The sequence below is a fragment of the Zonotrichia leucophrys genome, chromosome 1, assembly GCF_028769735.1.
Source record: "Zonotrichia leucophrys gambelii isolate GWCS_2022_RI chromosome 1, RI_Zleu_2.0, whole genome shotgun sequence".
Classification (NCBI taxonomy): domain Eukaryota; kingdom Metazoa; phylum Chordata; class Aves; order Passeriformes; family Passerellidae; genus Zonotrichia; species Zonotrichia leucophrys.
The window spans coordinates 74983525-75004263 of record NC_088169.1 but is presented as its reverse complement, the minus strand read 5'-3'; the positions used below and the strand labels follow the sequence as shown (position 1 = coordinate 75004263).

The window sequence follows — 20739 nt, the reverse complement described above, 5'->3', positions numbered from 1 at the left end:
TATTGGTGCTCCGTGTCCGCCGTTTCCCCCGCCCCGCCCTGCCGCGCCAGGCGGGCCGGAATCCCCAACGCGCCTCCGCCGGCGGGGCCGCGCCGCGCGCAGCCGCCGGGCAGCCATTGGCTGCAGCCACCGCTTGTCTTCTGCAGGCGTGCCGATGATTGGCTGCGAGCTGTGGTGGCCCGCCCCCCTCATCCAGGGACCCTCCGCGGGGTGGGTGTGGTGCTGCCGCTTCGCCGGAGGGCGCGGCCCGAGGTGGGTCGCGGCGCCTCTGGGCGGGGCCTGCGTGGAAAGGAGGAGGAAAGGAGGAGGAAAGGAGGGAGGAGCAGGGGGGCTCGAACGTGCGGGGTAACCGTGTATAAGCTACCGGTGTGCCCGCCCGGTTTATGATGCTGCTGCCCAGAGGGAGCGCGCGACAAACCGGCTGTTCGTCCTGAACTGCGCGGTTTGTGATTAAAATGGAGAAACGACGTCTATCACATCCCGTAATGAAAGAAATAAAAGTATTTTTCGGGGAGCGCTGCACCACGCCATTGATGTGGGTCAATATACACATAAATCGCTTTCCTGGAGCTGTCGGGCTTGAGGTTCCTCGTCCCCTCCACCACACAAGACGTGTCTGGTCCTTGTCTTCTATGTTAGGTCCTGGCGCCTTAATGATGTAACTCTACTTTTTCCAAGTTTGGTACCTCTAGTCTGCCGAACCTGATGTGTGCATTTAGTACTTCGCATATTCATTAACAGTGACTTGCTCAGTCTTCCCAAGTTTTTTCACTTGTATGGGTAGTAATTTGATTAATACAGCTTTAAGAGATCGTAACTGTGATGAAATTGCAAATCTCCCTAAAACGGTATTTTCCAGTTTCAGCCAACTATTAATTTACCAGTTTGCTAACAGGTAGTGATAGTGTTGCTGCCATAGTTGCCCACTGTGTACTGAAAATCCAGTTAAAAAGGAAAATGGTGAGGAGTAGTGGAGCAAGACCATGCCACATTGCTGACAAATATAACACTGAGGTATTTCTTACTGAAACCCATACATGAACTTGGCTTCCCTTTACATTATTACCAGTATATGGAGGGGCTTGACAGCTGGCGTGCAAACAAAGGTGAGTTACTAGAACAAATAACAATTGATGATTTTCGAGAGTATCCATAGCAAGGAAGAAGACAAGGCCATCAGCATGGGAACAGATTAGAAAAGATACATGAACATTTTTGTAAGTTAGACTATGTGCATTAGTAAATGTGTATACATGCCTCATTAAATTTCTGTAAAACTTTTGCCAATTACATTGATGCTAATTGCTTTCCACCAATTAATATAATACATTATTGTGATGTAGTTAATGACTTAAGATCATGTTCTGTTAAGAGTATATAAACAGGAGAATACACAGAATAAAAATGTTTTTTCTTGGACCCTGATCATGTGTGTATGTCATGTCTGACCTAACGGTGACACCAGTATTTTAACTTGTAATTTTCTGGTGCTCAGAAATCAAATTCAAGCGCTCTGTAAAGGTCTTGCAAGGTAGTTCACACTAGATTGAGGAGCAAGTAGGTGGATAAATGATGGAAAGGGGAGGTCATTAACAGTCTGATCCTCTGCTAGTCTGCAAAAATAATTAGTCCTAATTATACCTTGTTGAATATTCTTCTTTTATTGTGAAAGACAAACCCACTAAATATGATTAGCATTCCTAGAAAAATTCTAACTAGGAATCATATTATTTCCTAGAGTAGCTATGCATATAAACCTAGCTCTACTTTCTCCCAGAATTGTTACTCTACTTTTATGGAGGCTGTTAATCACTGGTGAAAAATCCAGGTGTATAACAGATTCCTCCAACAAAAATTCTTGGACCTCCTTCATTTATGTGAACTGACTTGATTTTTTGCGTAATTTATGTGTATTTTAATAATTAAATCCAGATTCTTTCTTCCTTGCTTTTGATGACAGGAGGAAAATCCCTACCATATGGTCTACTTCAGACACAAACTGTTTTAAGTCCATGGTGAATTCCCTGGATCTGTAGAACATGCAAAATACAGTTTCCTTTTGATTGTGCACAGGGTTATGCAACTTAAGCTCTCAGATTTGGTCTGTGAATCCCTTCATTGTTCAATATAAGCTTTTAATATTGTGAATGCTGCTGGAATGCTTTGTACATGTCTCCAAAAGGCTTTTGCTAGCTGAAAGGCTATTGGGGCAAAGGCCTTGGAGTGTTGGAAAGTTAATTTGTATTGCTGCAACTCTAATCTATCTATAGAGGAGTCTTGGGGTTACAGAATTTTCAGTTTTGGAAGGATATAAGACAACACTGGGCTCCATCACTTTGTATCGATGCCATTTCTGCAAGTCTTGGCATGCAAATTTTGGACTCTGCAGCTTTTTTCTCCTTCCATATAAAGCTCCTTCTACTAGTATGGAAGGTCCATTTCAGTAACAATAAACACCCAATCATTTGCAATACTTAAACTGTTAAAAAAACCTGTATATCAATCTGATCTAATTTTAAAAAATGATACCAATTTAATTGAGTACCTTACCATGGTAAACTTAAAAACTTTTCAGCAGACAGTTAAAATTAGCATGGGAACAGTAATTCAGCATGCAAAGGAAATACAAATACAAGGTCTAAGGATAATTATAAACCCCCCTCAGTGCAGTTTTCATCCATGCTAACTGCATTCTTGGTTATGGCATTCAAAATGTTCTCCAACTGAAGGGAAAAAAACAAACCAACAAATCCCAAAAGAGATTACCTGCATTAGAAACACTGTAGAATCTCTGCAGTTTAAAACTCACTGGGGAAAAAAAAAAAGAAGAAAAAAAAAGAGAGAGACCCAAGAAAGATTCAGTTGCTCAGTGCTTTATTTCACAAAAGAATGAACATCTCAGCAAATGTGTAGTATCATACTTTCCACATATCAGCAGAGCCCAGGCAGCAGTGAAATGTTACTGTTCTCTATGCTTTACTGGCTGTTAGAAGGAAAAAAGTAAATTGAGCATAATGCTCAACTATAAATATTGTCAAATACATCCCTGTTTTCAGTCTGTTTTAATTAAAAGAGATCTTATGCTGCCTCCTGTTGGTCACCTACAAACAGAAACATCTAAAATTAATCTCCACATTAGGAACTGCAGTCAGCACATTCTATAGCCTATACCTTACCTACTAACCTTTACTAACCACAGGAGGTAAACAGTTTTCTTCACAGAGTAATACCGTAAATAAATCTGACCCAGAAAATCTACTCAATTTTGATAATATAATGAATTTTTAACAGCAGTAAACTGACTTACTACAAATGCATTTAGAATATAGAAAACAGATTAATTAGTCCTTAAATAATAATCATCAGGTCTGTGCAAACATAATCAATAAAACACCTGAATAATTAATATTTATTATAACAACTAAACCAGTATGATAACATTACCAAAGTGCCATAACGTTTTGACAGCATTCTTTAAAAATTAAGATTATCCAATATAATCATCACTGGATATTAAAATCCCGCATACAATATATATTATCTTCGTGTATATTATACTGGTCATGCTTATAATGTATTCTGTGACATAAAATAGAATACTATTAGAAATGTTTTGGTTACATCATTTAAGTGCAAATAGTAGATTATAATTTTACATGCATTTTGTATGTTTAAACATCACTCTATTTCAGTGAGAACATACATAGTCATTAATCTAGTTACTATTTTTAGAGGAAGGTACTTTTTCATAAAGCTTTGATTCAAAGAGCTTTGAAAAGTCATAAAAGATTTTTAAAAACTCACTTTGCATTAATTTTGTGACTTTTGTTTTTAATTGCATAAATGCTCTGTAGACTGAAAAATCAGTTTGACCCAGACTACAACAGTTACTCAAGGAAATTTTTTTTTTTTTTTTGTGTAGTTCACTGAGATTTCTTACATCTTTAGCAATTAATCACAGGGTTTGGAACATAGGTCCTTTCTTCTATGATAAAGCCTTGTTTTTAAACATGACTTCCTAACACTTCTGCTTCTTCTGCATTCTGTTCTGCTACCAGATTTAATACTTTGTATGTGGAAATGTGGCATATGATCCTTTTTCCTTCTGTGAGAGCTGTAGTACAGGTTTACCTGCCTAACTGCAGAAAATCAGTACCATTTCACAGTAACTTTCCTGTAAGCAATACTAGAAAGTAACTGACATTACTACATTATTTCCTGATCACTGAGTAAGAGCTCACCTCCCTGTGAAATCCATGAATGATTTTTCAGACTGGGAACTGACATTAGTTCCTGCACAAGTATAGTGTAGAATATTAAAGAAGCACATCTGGTTTCCCAATTCAGCTACAGTCAGTTTTCACTGTCTGTAATTCCTCTGTACTGAGGAATTTCTCACATACGTCATTGCTCTGTCTGATGTCAGATGCCAGAGTCTTACAGCAAGTAGCTGGGTGGAAGACTGCCAAAAAGATCTGCTGTAGGCAAAAACTTAGAGGAAAGAGCATCACCTGAATGACTCACTTGCTTGCTGTTTATGTGACCCAGCAATCTGGTCATGACAGTGGCAATTAAAACACGCTTGCAATTCTCTAGTCTCTTTCAATTTGCATAGCTATTTATACCCATGTACTTACTACGGGCATATTATGTCACTTTTCTCAATGCATAAAGTGTATACTCATATTACTCAGGTATAAACACAACACAAATACATAAGCAAAGGTGAATTGGGCCTTTTATTCCAATGATGTGACAAGTTGCAATAATTAATGATTAATGAAATCTCTATGCTACCCTGAGTAGCTTCATTAAAACGAAAACTACCATTTTCCTATGTGTTTGGTTTTTTCCTATTGTTTCAGTAAGTAGGAATAGTATTCTTCCTCTCTCTACTCAATACATTTGCTTTGCACTAACAAAAAGTAGTTGTGTCCCAATATAAAAATACTTGCATTTCTGCAAGGTGATTGTAGAGGTTACCTAGCTACGTTTAGTTAAAATATGGAGAATTATTATGAAAAAAAACCCAAAATAAATGGGGAAGTTGCCTGAAATACTGTAGCAAGCTACTTACTTCTACAGAACTGACACACATATTAATATACAGAAATTACTGAGTGGAAGGGTCCTGCTCTATTCCAAATATACGTGATTTTATTTTACATGCTTATGAAAATTGCTATGATGAATGTTACCTAAATTTGTAAGGGTATCTCATAACAAATTACAGAGTCAGTCACACAATCAGAACCTTCCATTGTTTACTGCTTAAAACAGAAGCCTGTTCAAGGCAAAATTAAGCTTTAAGCATTAATATTCAGCTTGGGTTTTAGAAAAAGTACATGCAGTAGTGATGTGATAATGAACTTACCACAGTTGTCTCAAGACATATGAAAGATGTCTCTGATGCCTCACTAAATTTTATTCATTATTTAAACTTCTTGAAAAGATGTGATTAAATGTTTAAAATCATTATTTCTGTCTGGCAGAAGACAACCTTACTGCTTTCACAACACTTATGGGGAACATAAGTGCTCTCAGTGTCTTATCTGGATACATGGTAAGAAAGGAAGTTCTCAGGCTGTGGAAGAATCCAAATTAATTTACGAAACCTAGCTAATTTCAGTGTCTTCCTGTCAGAAAGAAGACTGACTTTGTAAGCATGAGATCAAATTTACTTCAGAATATATGGCTAGACTAATATTAGCACTAAAAGTCCATTACAATTTTAACATTATCATAGCTGACTACTTAAAGTTTATCAAGCAATATATTGTGAAGTAACTGTATAATATTTTTTCATCTAAAAAATACAATGAAGTTCAAGATAAAGTGTTTTAATTAATTTAAACCACAAGAGATGATTTCTCACCTCAGAAATACTATTTACTATTGCCTTTTAATATGGGGGTGCAGTTTTGTAACTTTGATGTATGACAAGATACAAACTTTTCCCATAGTTAACGGAAGCAACAGCTACAGTTCAGTTTACAGCTTGCTGCTATAAGCAGCTTAGTGACTGCTTAGTAGGTAGCACTGAAGACTTCAGAGATGAAGACTTCTGACAGAAAACATCCTGAAGTTTTCTTTCTTTAGTTAGCAACATCACTGAAGCAAAGGTAACACATGAATCATCTGTCCTGTAGAAATCTTACCTACCCTGCAGTATGTCATTGAAGTTTACTTTGCCACAGTTAATGGCATGGAAACAGAAAATAAAGCTACTACTAAGGCACAAGGATGGAGAAAAACTGGCAAAACTGAAGAGCTGAAGTAAGATGCCAGGAATTATCAGTCTCTTCAAGTTAGATACCTGGTTTTAATACTGTGAAGGTCACTTTGGCTCTTGTCCTTGCTAAGGTCATTGTGATAAGATAAAGCTGACAATGTATTCCTATTACAGGTTTATGAACATGGAAAATCTGAATCACACTAATGAAAATGTCTTTTAAACTTCAGTTACATAGGGAAAACAGTATCACAGTCAGTTTTCTCATTTAGCAATTTGTCTATTGGGACAACTGTGAATATTACAGAAATAATGACACATATTACACAACTAATTCCTCATTAATATTCTTTTTGGAAAATTAATATAATTTTTAAAATTATTCTAATAATTACAGAGAAGAGTTGTATATAAAATTAAGTATATAATACTGTCTCTATAATGACTAGCATGAATGACATTTTAATGGAATCTTCCAAAAGCAATCCTACAGCATTTAATCGAAACTGAAAATTTAAACAAATAAGTACATATTTCTCCATCTGTAAACTAATACTTAAAAACTATTCTACAACTTGTGCATTTAAATAGACTCTTTTAACTTGGGAATTTCAAAATTCTCCAGAGCAAATCGTCAGTACAGGTGACCAGGGGTCCCTATATTTATTAAACTGAATGACCTGACAGTAAAACTCAGTTAAGGCTCTTGGCATTGGTGAAACTTCTTCCCACTCAGACCTACTACTGTGGTAGACTTGAACTTCATCTGTGATTTCTTCTGGAGCATAATCACCACCTAGTATATAAATTTTGTCTTCTGTCCCAACTGCCCCTGCATTAAAGCCAGCGCATTCAAAAGATCCTTCCCCTTTCCAAACACAGGTTTCTGGGCAAAAACTGTAAACCTTGTAGGTGGAGAGATCACATATGTACAATGTGCAGTTCACTGGAACAGCTTTGATTAGAGTTGCATGGAAAAACTGCCCAAATTCTGCTACAAGCTCAGACCACTGATCAGTCATAGCGTTATACTTAAAGAAACAGTCAAGGGACGGATTAAAGGCATCAGTAATCTCTACTTCTGAGCCAAGGACATAAATTATATTCTGGCATGCACTTGCTTCTGGATAGTAGATACCTCTTGGTAACTGGCTTACAGATTTCCAGTCTTTGGAAAGAGGGTTATAGGATTCTACATCCAAAAGACTCCGAGTTTCTTGAGCTCCTCTGGTCTTTCCACCTATCACAAAGAGCTGATTTAAGGTTACAACAGATGTGTGCATTGTCCTCGGTTTTTTCATAGCTGACACTATGGAGAATTCATTGCTGACTGGGCAGTAGCACCAGGTTTGGTCAGTGGCATCATGAAATGGTTCAGCAATATGAAGCCTGACAGTCCTATAACAATTACCCTTGCATCCTCCAGTTATAAATATTTTTTCTCCATAGCTAGACAAACTTGACCCTGGCAGATCAATCATGTGCGTATGTGGTAGTTCTTTCCATTTATCTGTTTTGATGTTGTAGCAGAACGTATGTCTGTTTTCTCCATCTTCATCAGTTTTATGAACAAATATATATTTTTCTGTTGTTGAAGGACGTGCATCTGGAAACAATCCACTGAAGTTCTGCACACTTTTAACTGCATCATTGATTATTACTGAGCAATTAGCACTCTTAAGTAAGTGCTCTTCAGAATGCAGAAAGTCCTGCAAAGTCTTTTCAGGTAACTGGTGTAATCTCACTTTTTTAATCAAATTAGGCAGGTATTTCTGCCGTGTTTCTAAGTTGTGTTTGGTCCATTGGAGGACAGCTTTCAACACTGATTCTTCCTCAGGGACATCTAGTTCATCAGCCTCGAGGCATTTTTGTAATATCTCAAAATTCATCTCCAAGAAGTCACTCGATCTGAGCAGCAATGAAAAGTGGTGTTGTACAAAATCTAGCGCATGATCAAACAAGCGGACAGACCCATAACTTTCTGATAGAGAAAGCAACTGTAAGCAATTCACAAGATCAATACTTTTTATTAGGAAGTCACTGCAAGCTTTGGAAAGGAGTGAAACTTGAAGAAATGACGACAGTTGGAACAGCATTTCCACATTATCATTGGTTATCTCTGTTTTTCCTGTGTAAGCATAATCAAGAAAAGCTTTTACTGCCTTGGGTGATAGGTTACTAATAGTAACATTGCCATCATCCCGTTCTTTCATATTAACTTCAAACATGGCTCTGTGAATAGAATACAGAAGATATACACACAAATTAAAGATTCAGCAAACAGATGAGAATACTGATGTGGAAGGAGACAATTAGGGGCACTTAATAATGTGGGCTGGTCTAAAATTGGTCTAAATTGTGGAAGTTCTTATATGAACAATGAAATTACTTGGTGTGTTTGAAAAAAAAAATATTGGTGATAAGAACATATTCAGTGTGATGGCTTAAGAAAATCATTGCAGCACCTGTGTTTTGTATGCATTTTCACAAATGGTGATGAAATCTGCAGCTCTCAGCATGAGAATATGTGAAATATTTCAGGACAGCATCAGTTTCTACTTTGGGAAAGAAAGCCTGATTTAAAAAAATACATAGTAAAAAAGCCCCATGAGTTAGGTCATGCAATGTGGATGAGTACATAAAATTATGTGGAAAAAAACCCCTTCCAAATTGCAGGCTGAGCAAATGGCCAGACAGATGATGGGTGTAGTCCTCAGAAATAAAAGTAGGTAAGGGGTAAATGAGGAGAAAAAACACAAGGAAACTTAATTCTTGCTTTAGAGTTGACAGAGAGATGTATGAGTACAGGCCAATGTCAGAGAAAAAATGAGATTTTGATATGATTGCATGACATAAAGAAACTGTGCAGAAAGTAGATTGTGACTGAATACAAAGATGATGGTTGAAATTGTGGAATGAACTATTGACCAGGAGATTTGTGGAAATTTTATTACAACTTTAACTGCTTTATTCTAACTATGTAATAACATTTAACTCTTTCACACAATCTAACACGGCAAGATAAAATAATTAAAGTTTTACAAGCAAGTAAGTGCTAGCAACAGAACAGTGCTGCAATATCCCTTGCCCTACCCTCCCAGAGACTAAGCCTCAAGCTAGGAGAGCAGCGGCTTCTGAATATGACACAAGATAATAAGGGAGGAAGAGTTTGATAAATCATCAAATGCAAAACAGAGAATCTGGATATTAATATATCATAGTTAATTCATACTAAAAAAATTGTTATATCATAGTTCAGTTATACACTTAGTATCTCGGTTGTATGGGATTTTTGAAATCTCATTTTTTTCTGAAGCCAAAGAGGAAAAAAAAAAACTATCCCTGTGTATAGCACATACTCTTTGGGATGTGAACACCTGGTAAAGGAGGAACTTGTCTGACTTCCTGAACAAGAACACAAAATTACAGTAAGACAACTGTGTCCCAAAGACCTCTTTGCATACTAAATGATGACCCTTATAATCCTTTGCTCATTAACTCACGAGCTATGAAAGCCCTAATTTGGGAGTAAAACAGCAACTGAACAATACTAATAGAAGAAGAGCAATGTAGGCAAAGGCTTTGACTCTTAAAGCTAACAAGTGAGGATCAAAATGTTGCTGATTATTCGGTTTACACAATGAAGCCAAAACTAAGAGAAGTCCAAAGGCCAAAGAAGACAAAAGGTGTTCCATTTCAAAATGTTTGTAGTGGACCTAGGTACTTTTTATTCTTTGAAAGTAAAAAATGGACCTTGCATTGCAGGACGACTTCTGAACCTGATGGCTGCTATTATCTATCATATCAACCATTAGGAGCAGGGAGAGATCTCTCCTGGCAGTTTTTAATCTGAAAGTCTGTAGGTAATGAAAATGACACACGCGTTTCCATGTGCTTAACTTCAGTTCTAAAAATTACCACTGGAAGTTATTTCATCCTAGTATTTCTTTCTACCAGATCATCTTGGTGCTGTCAAGCAGTTAAAGACAAATAAAAGTAGTCTTGTGTGTCAGAGAAAAAAACAAATCTGCTCCTACAGTAGAGAAAGTGCTCGTTTCTTCCGCATTTCTTCTTTTTTTCAGTAATTCTTAGAACACATCTAGCTATCTTCTGTCATACATGGCAGACTCACTTAGACCATGGGATGTTCCAGGACATTTGAAAATAACACTCACTCATGTACGGGCAACCAAATTGAGGCTATTAACTCATTCCCAAGAGTCCATTTTTTCATTGTTAGAGTCTGAGCTTTGTTTTTAGTAAACTCTATTCAGAAACACTTTCAGTGTGGAACTGAAAGTTTGAACCTTTCTAATAAAAAGGTTAGCAAGGTTTATTTATAAATTAATATTCTGTATGTGAATGAAGACTGTCCCTTAAGAACATACAGCTTTAAGCACAAGAAGGAAGATCCATTTCATGCTGAAAAGATGAAATCTGTAGTTTAGGAAAAGTATGCATATCTATTTAAATACCTCTGAAGACAATTTCTACAACACCGACCACTCTTCTTGGACAAACAAAAACCAGTTCCATTCCAAAGTTATGTACAATTTATCCACAATTGCTCAGTACAAGACTACAAGATATATTTGTAATCAATCGTTTCACAACATGAATGTGTCAAAGTACACAGAATATCATATAAAAATTGATATAAAAACTGAAACAATATCCTTGCAGACCTTCAAGTACTGATACAGGCAACAGGTAACTCTTAAACATACATAACCTGTGTCAGTTCAACCTAACAGCAGAACCACACATTTATGATTTGAAACTTGTATTACTGAGTTTCAACTGCTGTTGGAATCTGATTCATAAAGTCCTCATGGCTTTCTGAAAATACAAAGAGCTGTATCTCGCATACCCCTAAAAGGATGTTCGAATGCTGTGCTCAAAACTCTGCAGATATATGTAAATTGTGATAATTTTTTAAACTTTTGGTTTGTTTGTTTGTTTGTTTGTTTTAGTTCTATTCCCTCCCTCCTTTCCTCCCAGAGAACTTAGAATCTATTTACTGCAAACTCACACCAAAATTAGGTTTACCTGAAAAAATCACTGCATGCTGCCAGTACACAACGATGACAGGGAATTATTTCATCTTTCACACGAATTTTAAAATCAAAAAATATATTTTGTTCTCTGAACTTTTGTAGCACTTTTAGAATTTGTTGTCCATGACCTTCAGCCACTAAGGAATTGATTTTATTTTCAGGAACAGAAATTCCATTGCAAATAGGTCTGCTAATGTAATCCCGTTGATTGGCCATGTTTTCTTCAATCTATTCCTGAAATGGAAAAATAAGTAATTGATTCTACAGTCTTATTATTAGAAAAAACCAAACTAAATCAATACACCATAAAACAAACAAAGAAGTTCCCAGCATTGAATTTAGTTTGTGTATCATATGCACAGTTAGAAATTTGTGTTACAAATGACTTTGACAATACTACTACTTTGTAAAATATATTCATATGGCAAATTTTGTAAAGTAGATTATCTGCCATATATCAGAGAACAATTCTACAGATAATACCCACCTGTAAGAATTTTTTTAATAAAGTCCACGGGAAGCACATCAAGGAGTGTGTCTAATTATCAATTAAGAGAAAGACTAGTCCTAGGCTTACCCTCAAAAAACCCCAAATTTTTACAATTTTATGTAAAATTAAGATGGAAAAAGAAAAACTTAGTTACATATTTTACATTCCAAAAGACTGATCACTCTACATCTTGTAGTGGAAGGGAGACAGAGGCTATTAGACTGCATCCTAAGTGGATTCCCATGAGGCACTCTGGACATGCAGTAATGGCATACAAACAACACCAAGAGCCTGACTGAATACCAGGATTGCTGGGACTTACCAAACACGGTCATTTAGAGACAGTTTTTTGACAGTACACCTTTGAGTGCTTAGTCAATTGAAACTGATTTTGTCATGAACCTCTAGTCGTGTTAGGAAGCTTTGTGTTTGCCCACTCTAAGTTTCATTTAGAGTGGCACAAATTAACTGGCTTCAGAACACATTTAAATTTCAGACCATCTCCCTTTCAGCAGCCAAGTTTGTCTCTGGTGAAAATCCCTACACTGAAGTGCGGTTTCTTCTATGGTAAATTGGTTTGAACTGTTTTTTACAATGAAAATATTTTATACCCCTTTGTCAATATAAAGAAACATCAAACATGATTATATTTTATTCACACATATTTAAAGAGCTATTTATTTATTGCAGATGCATAAATTGCCCTTACTGAAAATCTGAGTCAAGACTGCCTATTTTAAAGCTTAAAGAAACATTCCAATTTTTTTTTATTCCAGGATTTTGCTTCCACGATTCCAATTAAAATCAGTAACAGATAATGGCCCACCTGAATTGACAGGGGACAAAACATTCCAAACAAAACCCAGAAACAAGAAAATACTGGGTTTGGTTTTCAATTTTCTGAAAAGGCTCATCTGATAACAAGATATATTCAGTGGAAACTAAACCATCAGGCAGTCTTCATGTGAGGTACTTTCACAGCAGACTGTTCTATACTTTATCTAGTCAGGTGGCTCCAACCACAAATAGACCTCCATGTCTCCTGGAAGAGAAGAGATCCAGTGATCTTGCTGCCAGCACTGGCACCCTTGGAGCAGGCATCTTCTCCTTCCCATGGCCAGACAATCTCAACGTATTCACTCTTTCCATTCTAAGCCTGAGGAACTAGGAAAATACAGAAGAACAAGACCACCATTTATTCTGATAATGAATGGCCTCATAAACCCCAACTTCCATAAATCATGAAACTTTTTCCTATGTCAGAATTCTCTAGAATACCTTTTTCTTATGAATTTAAAAGCCTGCTCCTCAAAAGGCTGAATCTTCAAAAGCAGAGTTGCTTCAATAACATTAGTTTCCCACATTTGAATGAAACTTTTTTGTAAAAGAAAGTGAATTTCAAAGTTTATTTGGCATCACATCAAATAACACTTCTTCTAAAAGAAAAATAAACGTTTCTGCAAAATTCTGGAACTGACAATTGATACTAGACATCTTTCTCCACTTACATGTAATTTCTATAGCAAGCTCTAACCTACAATACGCTTTCTGATGATAAAATTACCAATTTCAGTAATATTTGTATTTGTATTATGAAGATGGAAACATCTACTGTAATCAAGTTGAACTATGCTATTTTAGACAAGACATCATATGATCACTTTCATACAAGCAATCAATGTTTCAGAAAGTTTTATTTACCACACTATTACCACAAAAACTCTATTCCAGTACATTGGTGTAGAGACTGTGAACCTCTTAATTACACGTTAATTTATTAATGCTTACATAGATTTTTCTTCTGTTAAAATTGTTATTTGACATAATTTTCCTTTTCATATTTATTCATTCTTACAATTATCAAGAGTGTTGATATCCTCTCTCAACTTTCATTAGAATGAATAATTTTCAAACTTTCCAAGGTCCACTTATAAGGCTGAGTTTCTGGTTTTCCTTATTATTGCTTGCAGTTTTCTCTTTACTCTGGTTTGATCCTAAATTTCTTTCACTGATACAAGATTTGTTGCATGTTATGGTTCAGACCTCATCACTGTCTCAGTAGACCAATTTCCAAGTCATCTAGTGCATCCTAATCCTAATCTCTAATAGCAGTATCACATTATTTTCTTAAAAGCAAAATTCAGCAGTGTATCTTTAATGTTTTTGTCCACAATTAAGGAATGTAGTAATGAACACTGTGCGATGACAGCCTAATTCACCCTTCTATTAAAAAAATACATATTAATAAATTCAATTTCTAGCTGTCTTGTAGCCAATTCCTGACTTACTTTATAATTTTAGTATTAATGTACCACTTCACTGAATCTGCTGATGATTTCAGAGCCCTTCAAACTCTCTTAACAATTCAGCTAAAACTTGGTATGTTAAACAAGGCATTTATAATTATTTCATGCATTCTTCTACAAAGCCATATTAATTATCAGTGGGGGATTTTATAAATATTTGATCAGTAGGGGTTTTTATAAATATTTGATAAAAGGGCAAGAAACATAGGGGGTGCAGATATATGTGGAAGAGGTCTGCAGCTCAGGAATGCTGGGGAACACCCCTCCTTTTATTTGCTCCATAAACTCCCCAAGGATTCCTATTACAAAGCCTGTCTTATTGTGGATTACCAAGAACCAAGCTCCAGTAAATGGTTCATTAGATCTGGGATCTCTTACTTTTCCTCTTTAAGACACGTCTGGGTGTTGTTCAGCAACCAGCCTTGCAGCCTCCCCTGGAATATGACACAAGTACTTCTGTACGTGATCCAATCTCTCACCACCTGGCAAAACCTCCCTGCTCGTCCTGGACCTTTACAGTCTTACACTGGCAAATGCCCCCTTAGCTATTAGCCTGCTTTTCTGAAAAAAAACCAAAAAAAACCAACAAACCAACAACTGGTTGACAAAGACAACTGAAAACTATTCCAAAACTAAACTCCCCTAAAGTTAAAATTTAAACACTTTCCCTGGCTTATTTTTATTGGATAACACCTGAAACACAAGGCCAGTTGGCTGCTACAGTGAAAACTGATACAAACTTCAGTTATTAAGGTCAACCCCATATAACACATGTGAAGGGGACATATATGTACCTCTCAAAACTATCTGTACAGGTGTCCAGTTGAGGGGCCAGATTCTGCATGCCTGACAGTCAAGTGGCAAGCAATGGCCAGTCTGTGTAGGGCCACAGAGCAGCGAGCAGTTGAGCAGAAGGCTGGGGATATGCCAGGACCTAGGACATCCCTCTGGCTGTCCTGAGCAGCCAAACCCCTGCCAGAGGTCTCAGAGACCCTGGCACAGAGCCCAAAATGACTGAGGTTTTGATTATGACCCATGGAGCAAGTTACCAACCTTAGATGAAGATCTGCAAGCCACGACAAATTAAGTAGAATGATAGTGAATTTATCACATGGTGAAAAAGCAGATTTTGGGGTTTTTAGAATGGAGGTCCAGGGGGCAAGATGAAGGGAGGGATCTGGACATGTCCAGCCTTTCTCCTTCTTCTTCTTCTTGGCCTCCATCTTCTGCTGTGATGCTGGCACTTTTAGACTGGTTTAGAGAAGAAGCTCACTGTCTAACATAGGTGATAGGTATTGGAAAGTTATTGTAAACATTGTACACGTAGTTTTTAGTCTAAAGACATAAAATAAAATTCTTTCTCCTGTCCTGCTGAGGTCTCCCACGACAGGGGACCTCAGCAGGACAGGAGAAAACTTTTATAGATAAGATACAATAAACAACCTTGAGACCGAGAAATGAAGAGCCCTGACTCTTTCTTCAAGCGCCGGGCTGGGAAAAGGGACTTCCTAACTCTTCTTGGGGTCACTCTGACAAGCTAGAGACCCCGACAGGGATAGTAAACTACTTTTGGTCATTATGGTGGATGAAATAAGGGACAGCCTGAGAGCTCAGAGTGTAAGAGCATTCTTATGATCTGTCACAGAATCCAGTAATAAGGGCCCAGACCTCATTAGCTGTGCTGTTTATGAGAGCCCTCTGTCATAGAAGCATAGAGTGGTTTGGGTTGGAAGGGCCATGAGGGATCACCTGGTTACAAGCCTTTGCCAGATTTAACACTGTCCTTTCCCCAGGACACTAAGGGACAGAGCAGTCTAGAACAAAAAGACTCATTGACCCAGATGCCAGGTAACCACACTGAGAACTCTGATAAGATCATAGTCAAAATATAAGATATACACACATTCCTCATAGTATCTAAGCATTTGTAAAAAGCTACAAGAAAGTGTTTAACTGACCTTGATTCCATGCAAACAGCTGCCAAAACCTCACTGAATTTCTAGTGGAACTTTTCACTTCACCAATGCTAATGCTCCCTTTCCAAAGATATATGGAGGATGCAACATATTTATGATTGGTTTTTAGTTAGCACCATCAACAATCCTTCTTAAGTGTTCTTATAATTCTGTACCTAGAAGACACTGAAATGCATTAATTTATTTTTTTATACTTTTCCTTTGGGAAGTTCAAATGACCTTTTAGACATGAATTTAATAACCTGGATATATGTTGAATCCTAGATATTACACTAGGAGACTATAAACACAGCATACTGTTAAACTCACAAAAGGAGACCAAAAACATCAGGACAGACATTTTCAGAACATTCAGGCATACACTAAAATCATAACCACTGCAACAGATGTCCTAGAAATGACTTTCACATCCATTCCACCAGATCAGAAACAGTAAAGGAAGCAGAACTGTGAAGTGACCTTTGAGCAGAGATGAACTTTTGTTTGTGCAGAATCTGTTGTAGCTCCTACCAAAGCACTGATGGGAACATACTCACATAATGTACGTATATTAATAAACATTTTTGCTGAAAAGATTTTGCTAAACCAACAGTCCAAATAGCCTTAGCTGCTACAACTGATAAACAAAATGGTTAGAGAAGTTTAAATATGCTAATGAAGTTGAGAATGGTGGAAGATGTGCAATTATTTCTTTGTGAAAAACCAAGGAAAAGATGTCAAACTAGGGAGAGGATGTGTAATAACAGTGAAGCACGAACACCCAAATGAGGGTCCAGAAAGACAGCGGCAAAGACACCAAACTGTGATCACTTTATAATAGTGAGATAAAAATATACATACAAATATGTGTGACTTTGAAATAGCCTAGGGAATTCTGCTTTGTGGTAGCACTGAGCACACATAAATATCACACATAGCTCAGCTCTACTTTGCCAGGAAAAGCCCCTTAGGGCTGTGTCTGCCTGACATAAACAGGACCAAACCCTTGGAACGGGGCTGAGGCTCCAGACTGTACCAGCACAAGGGAGTGGCCATTCAGAAATTACAGGTAATACTGTGCAGGTAGACATACATGCATGGAAGAGCTCTCTCCTCTTCCAACACAGCTGGCAAAACCAGTCAAAACTCAACCCTGATTTGGTACTTTAATAATTACAACCAATTGTAAAACAATCTATCTGCTTTTACCTGAAAGCACAATACAGCTGTGCTACAGCACTCACCAATTAAAAAAACTTAAATCTTTGTACTTCATAGCAGGTAACTTATGAGAAATAAATTGTTCTTCAATGGAACATTATGTTTTTTACATGGCCTTCTCCCAGCTTGGACAGTATGTCTTACTAAGGACCAGGATTTTAAAAAAGGGAAATGTTAAGACCTGGTATTTTACAGAACATTTAATGTACCTAGGATGAAAGAATTAAGCACAGTGAAGATGAAGTAATTGTATAGATTTCTCTAGAGAACCTTCAGGGGGTCTTTTCCATACAAAATTTAAGGGTGCATTAATATATGTTTTGAAAAGGTCAAGATCACCATTCTAAGATCTAATATTAAAAGTATTATAGTATTGAGTCTACTGGATACCCAATCAAGATGATTTGCTATTTTCATTCCTTGTCCATTCAAAAGGAGAGAAATTAATGACTTGTTAATAAGTTTTAAAAACACCACTCTACACTCTGCATCTAATTTAACATTCACTAAGATGAGTATGAGTGGAACACATATCTGTAGGATTTGGTGACACTTCTAATGAACTAAAAAAACTGACTACTAAAAAGCCAAGAGTCACTTAAAATGTAATTAAACTATAAATACTGAGGACAAGTTCTGTGCTTTTATATTCCATTAATGTGTTGATTGTCAGTGATTGCCTGAGATTGAAACCACTAAGAGAATTCAGAGGCAAGTTCCTGCCTAGAAATTTCAATGCAACTGAGTCTCACACGTTTTTCATAAATAACTGAACTTCAAAGAAAAATAATATTCAGTCAATCATTTCAGCAAGCAAAAAAAAAAAAAAAGAGGACAGGACCTTTTGCGACATTTAATCCACAAAAATGACATTTATCAATTATAAATGTTGGGATAATATTCTCAGATTGAAAGGTGACACAGAGACTTTAAAGCTTTGTGTTCTTTAGAAGTGATGAAAAAAAATCAACATGGAAAAAAACCCTAGCATGGTATCAGTAGGAAGTAAGGAAATTGAAGTAATTCCAGAAGGCATTTCCGGAGTGGAAGATTCCCACTCTGCAAGCAGTGATTATTAAGTGCATGTTCCCTGATAAACACATGAACCCATTAAGATAAAGTAGTAATCACTTAAAAGAAGTAAAACTGGCTGGATTTTCTCTTAAAATTAAATTTCTCTAATTCACCAAGTTATTTTGCAAATTATTTCCTTTGCCAAAAAAGATCAAGAACTGTAATTTTAATTTTCAGGAAAAAAAGGAATTAAAATGACACACTGTACTTCTAATTCTGCTGAAAATAACTGCAAATTCTGTAAAAGAAAATGACAGATTTTAATGGCTTCTGTAGTCTGTCACTTTTGCATGTGATTAAAATGCAGGTTTGTTCAAAACACGCATGAAATATTGAGCATCTTTAGAGATTAATTTAGCATACCTTATTATAATAGCATGTTTTACTTAAAAATGTGTGTTTATATTGAATACATCCATAATTATATTACATATTATACAATGCACCTTAAGCTTCAGATTGCACTTACACACGAAGCTCATTTAAAAAAAAACATTCATCCACTAGTGAAAAAAAGTGCTACATGTTTAAATCTCTTAAGTAGAGAACATGAACAAGCCAAATCTATCAATCAAACCAGAGGGGTTTTTTTTTTGGAATTAGGTAAGATTCACAATTCATTAGTATTATAATCTATCAGGAACTAAATATACAAACTGCCACAATTTTCTCTTCAAAGTGCACAGAATACAAAGTTTGAAATGTAAGCCTCAGGTACAGTTTGATATTAGTGAAGAGCATTTTCCTGGGATTTTTTTCTTGATGGTGTTAAATCCTCCTCTGCTGTCAGTTAACTTTATCTCTGGGTTTGGATAATGCAAAAGATTATGCCATTCCTTGCTTCATTAAATCATGGAGAAAAAAAAGAATAATATTTTGAAATAAGTCAAATACCCAATTGATTCCTTGACTAAACATTTTTTTATTCAAGTTACTTCTGTGTTTAAAATATTTTGTGAAGACCAATCTATACTAAGCTATAACTGAGACTTATTCTGGACAGAAAGACCTTCTGGCCTGTGCAGAAACAGCAGTTTTCCATATTAACAGTGAGCCAGCAACGGTGAACAACAACAACAAAGGAGGATGGTAACAAATACCTGCAATAAAACAATTTTCAGCATTTTTGCATCATTTGTACATGGTCAGTAGGGGATGGTGAAGTGCAAGGATTTCTAAAGGTAAGCAACAGAAAGACAGGTTGTAAATTTTCAAATAGGCCCCAGATTTTAGCTATGGTTCAACTCCAGAACCAAAGGGCAAACAAATTTATTACCTTTTGAGGATTTACAGATGGCCTATAATTGAGGAAAAATGGGAATCCAGTTGACAACCACTGGAATTCTTAACAGAACAAAGCGCACGGGATGCAAGAGCCGTTTGTTTGAACAGATGCTTAGGAGCCAGAACCCCGCTAGGGTGATGCAGCGCGCTGCATCTGCTCTCGGGACAATCAGCTCCTCTTTATGGTCAATAAAAGGTACACAGAGCCCAGCCCGCTGCGACAGCGACAGCTCTGCCAGGGCCCCGGAGGGCTCTCCAGCGGGAAGGATGCGCTGACGGCGGCATCTTAGCAGGATGCGCTGCTGGCACAGACGGGCCGCGCATCACCTGTCCGCAACGGGGCGCGCTGCCACCAAGAACCACCTCCCCCGGACCCCCTCGAGGCCATAACCACCTCCCAGTGCCGCACAGGGCCGAGGAAAGCGGAATTTAGCGGGCAGCTACGCTCCTTGTGCCACGGCCAGGGTTATCTGCCATCCTCAGCCCTGCAGCAGCACCGTCTGCCATCGCCCCCGCCGCGGGAGGGCAGCGCCGGCAGCGCCCCCACTGCGCATGCTCAACCGCCCGCGCCTGCGCCCCGCGGCGGCTCCGTTCATTCTAAGGGAGGACTAATTCTGACAGGACGGGCGGGATGGGGCAAAGGGATTCCCTTCCCTCACAGCGCGGCCTGGCCGCGGCATGCGGCGCTCCCCGCCACTGCCGCCTCTCCGCAGGCGGCGAGGCGCCGGTCCCCCCTGAGCGCTCCCTCCGAGCAGCGCACACCCACCTGCAGCCAACACCCGCAGCTCACCGACCGCTCTGGCCCACCCTCCGCAGCAGCCACGCCGGCAGATTGGCTCCTTCCGGCGTCATTCTCCCGCTCCTTGCACTCGGAATGGCTCCGCCTGCCGCCACTCCAGGTGAGGGCCCGCCCACCTGTCCTCGCTGACGACACCGCGGGTGCTGCTCCGCCGCAGGCACCGCCTTTCCCCTGATAGGTCGCTACCTGGCGCATTCCGCTGTCACTCACAGGGCGCTCTGACATCTGGTTGGGTATTGCTCTCAGGGGCGGGGCCCTCCGCGCTTCCCGCACGTCGATTGGCTACCGCCAGGCCCGGGGGGCGGGCGCAGGGAGCGCGGC

At 38.2% G+C, this 20739-nt stretch overlaps 1 protein-coding gene across 4 annotated transcripts; it reads right to left on the bottom strand.

Annotated features, from left to right (window-relative positions):
- Positions 1–2857: 2857 nt before the first annotated feature.
- KBTBD3 (kelch repeat and BTB domain containing 3) lies at positions 2858–20494 on the bottom strand. 4 transcript variants are annotated; one of them, XM_064718316.1, is made up of 4 exons: positions 20386–20484; positions 12606–12943; positions 11282–11523; positions 2858–8464 (listed from the first exon to the last, which is right to left on the bottom strand). In XM_064718316.1, exons 3-4 carry the CDS (start codon positions 11503–11505, stop codon positions 6844–6846), a joined length of 1845 nt encoding a protein of 614 aa, XP_064574386.1. In that variant the 5' UTR covers positions 11506–11523; positions 12606–12943; positions 20386–20484; the 3' UTR covers positions 2858–6843. The 4 variants fall into 4 exon arrangements, with proteins under 4 accessions (XP_064574386.1, XP_064574400.1, XP_064574392.1 ...); XM_064718330.1 differs by lacking the exon at positions 20386–20484 and adding an exon at positions 19612–19631; XM_064718322.1 differs by lacking the exon at positions 12606–12943 and having other exon boundaries at positions 20386–20494.
- Positions 20495–20739: the final 245 nt, after the last annotated feature.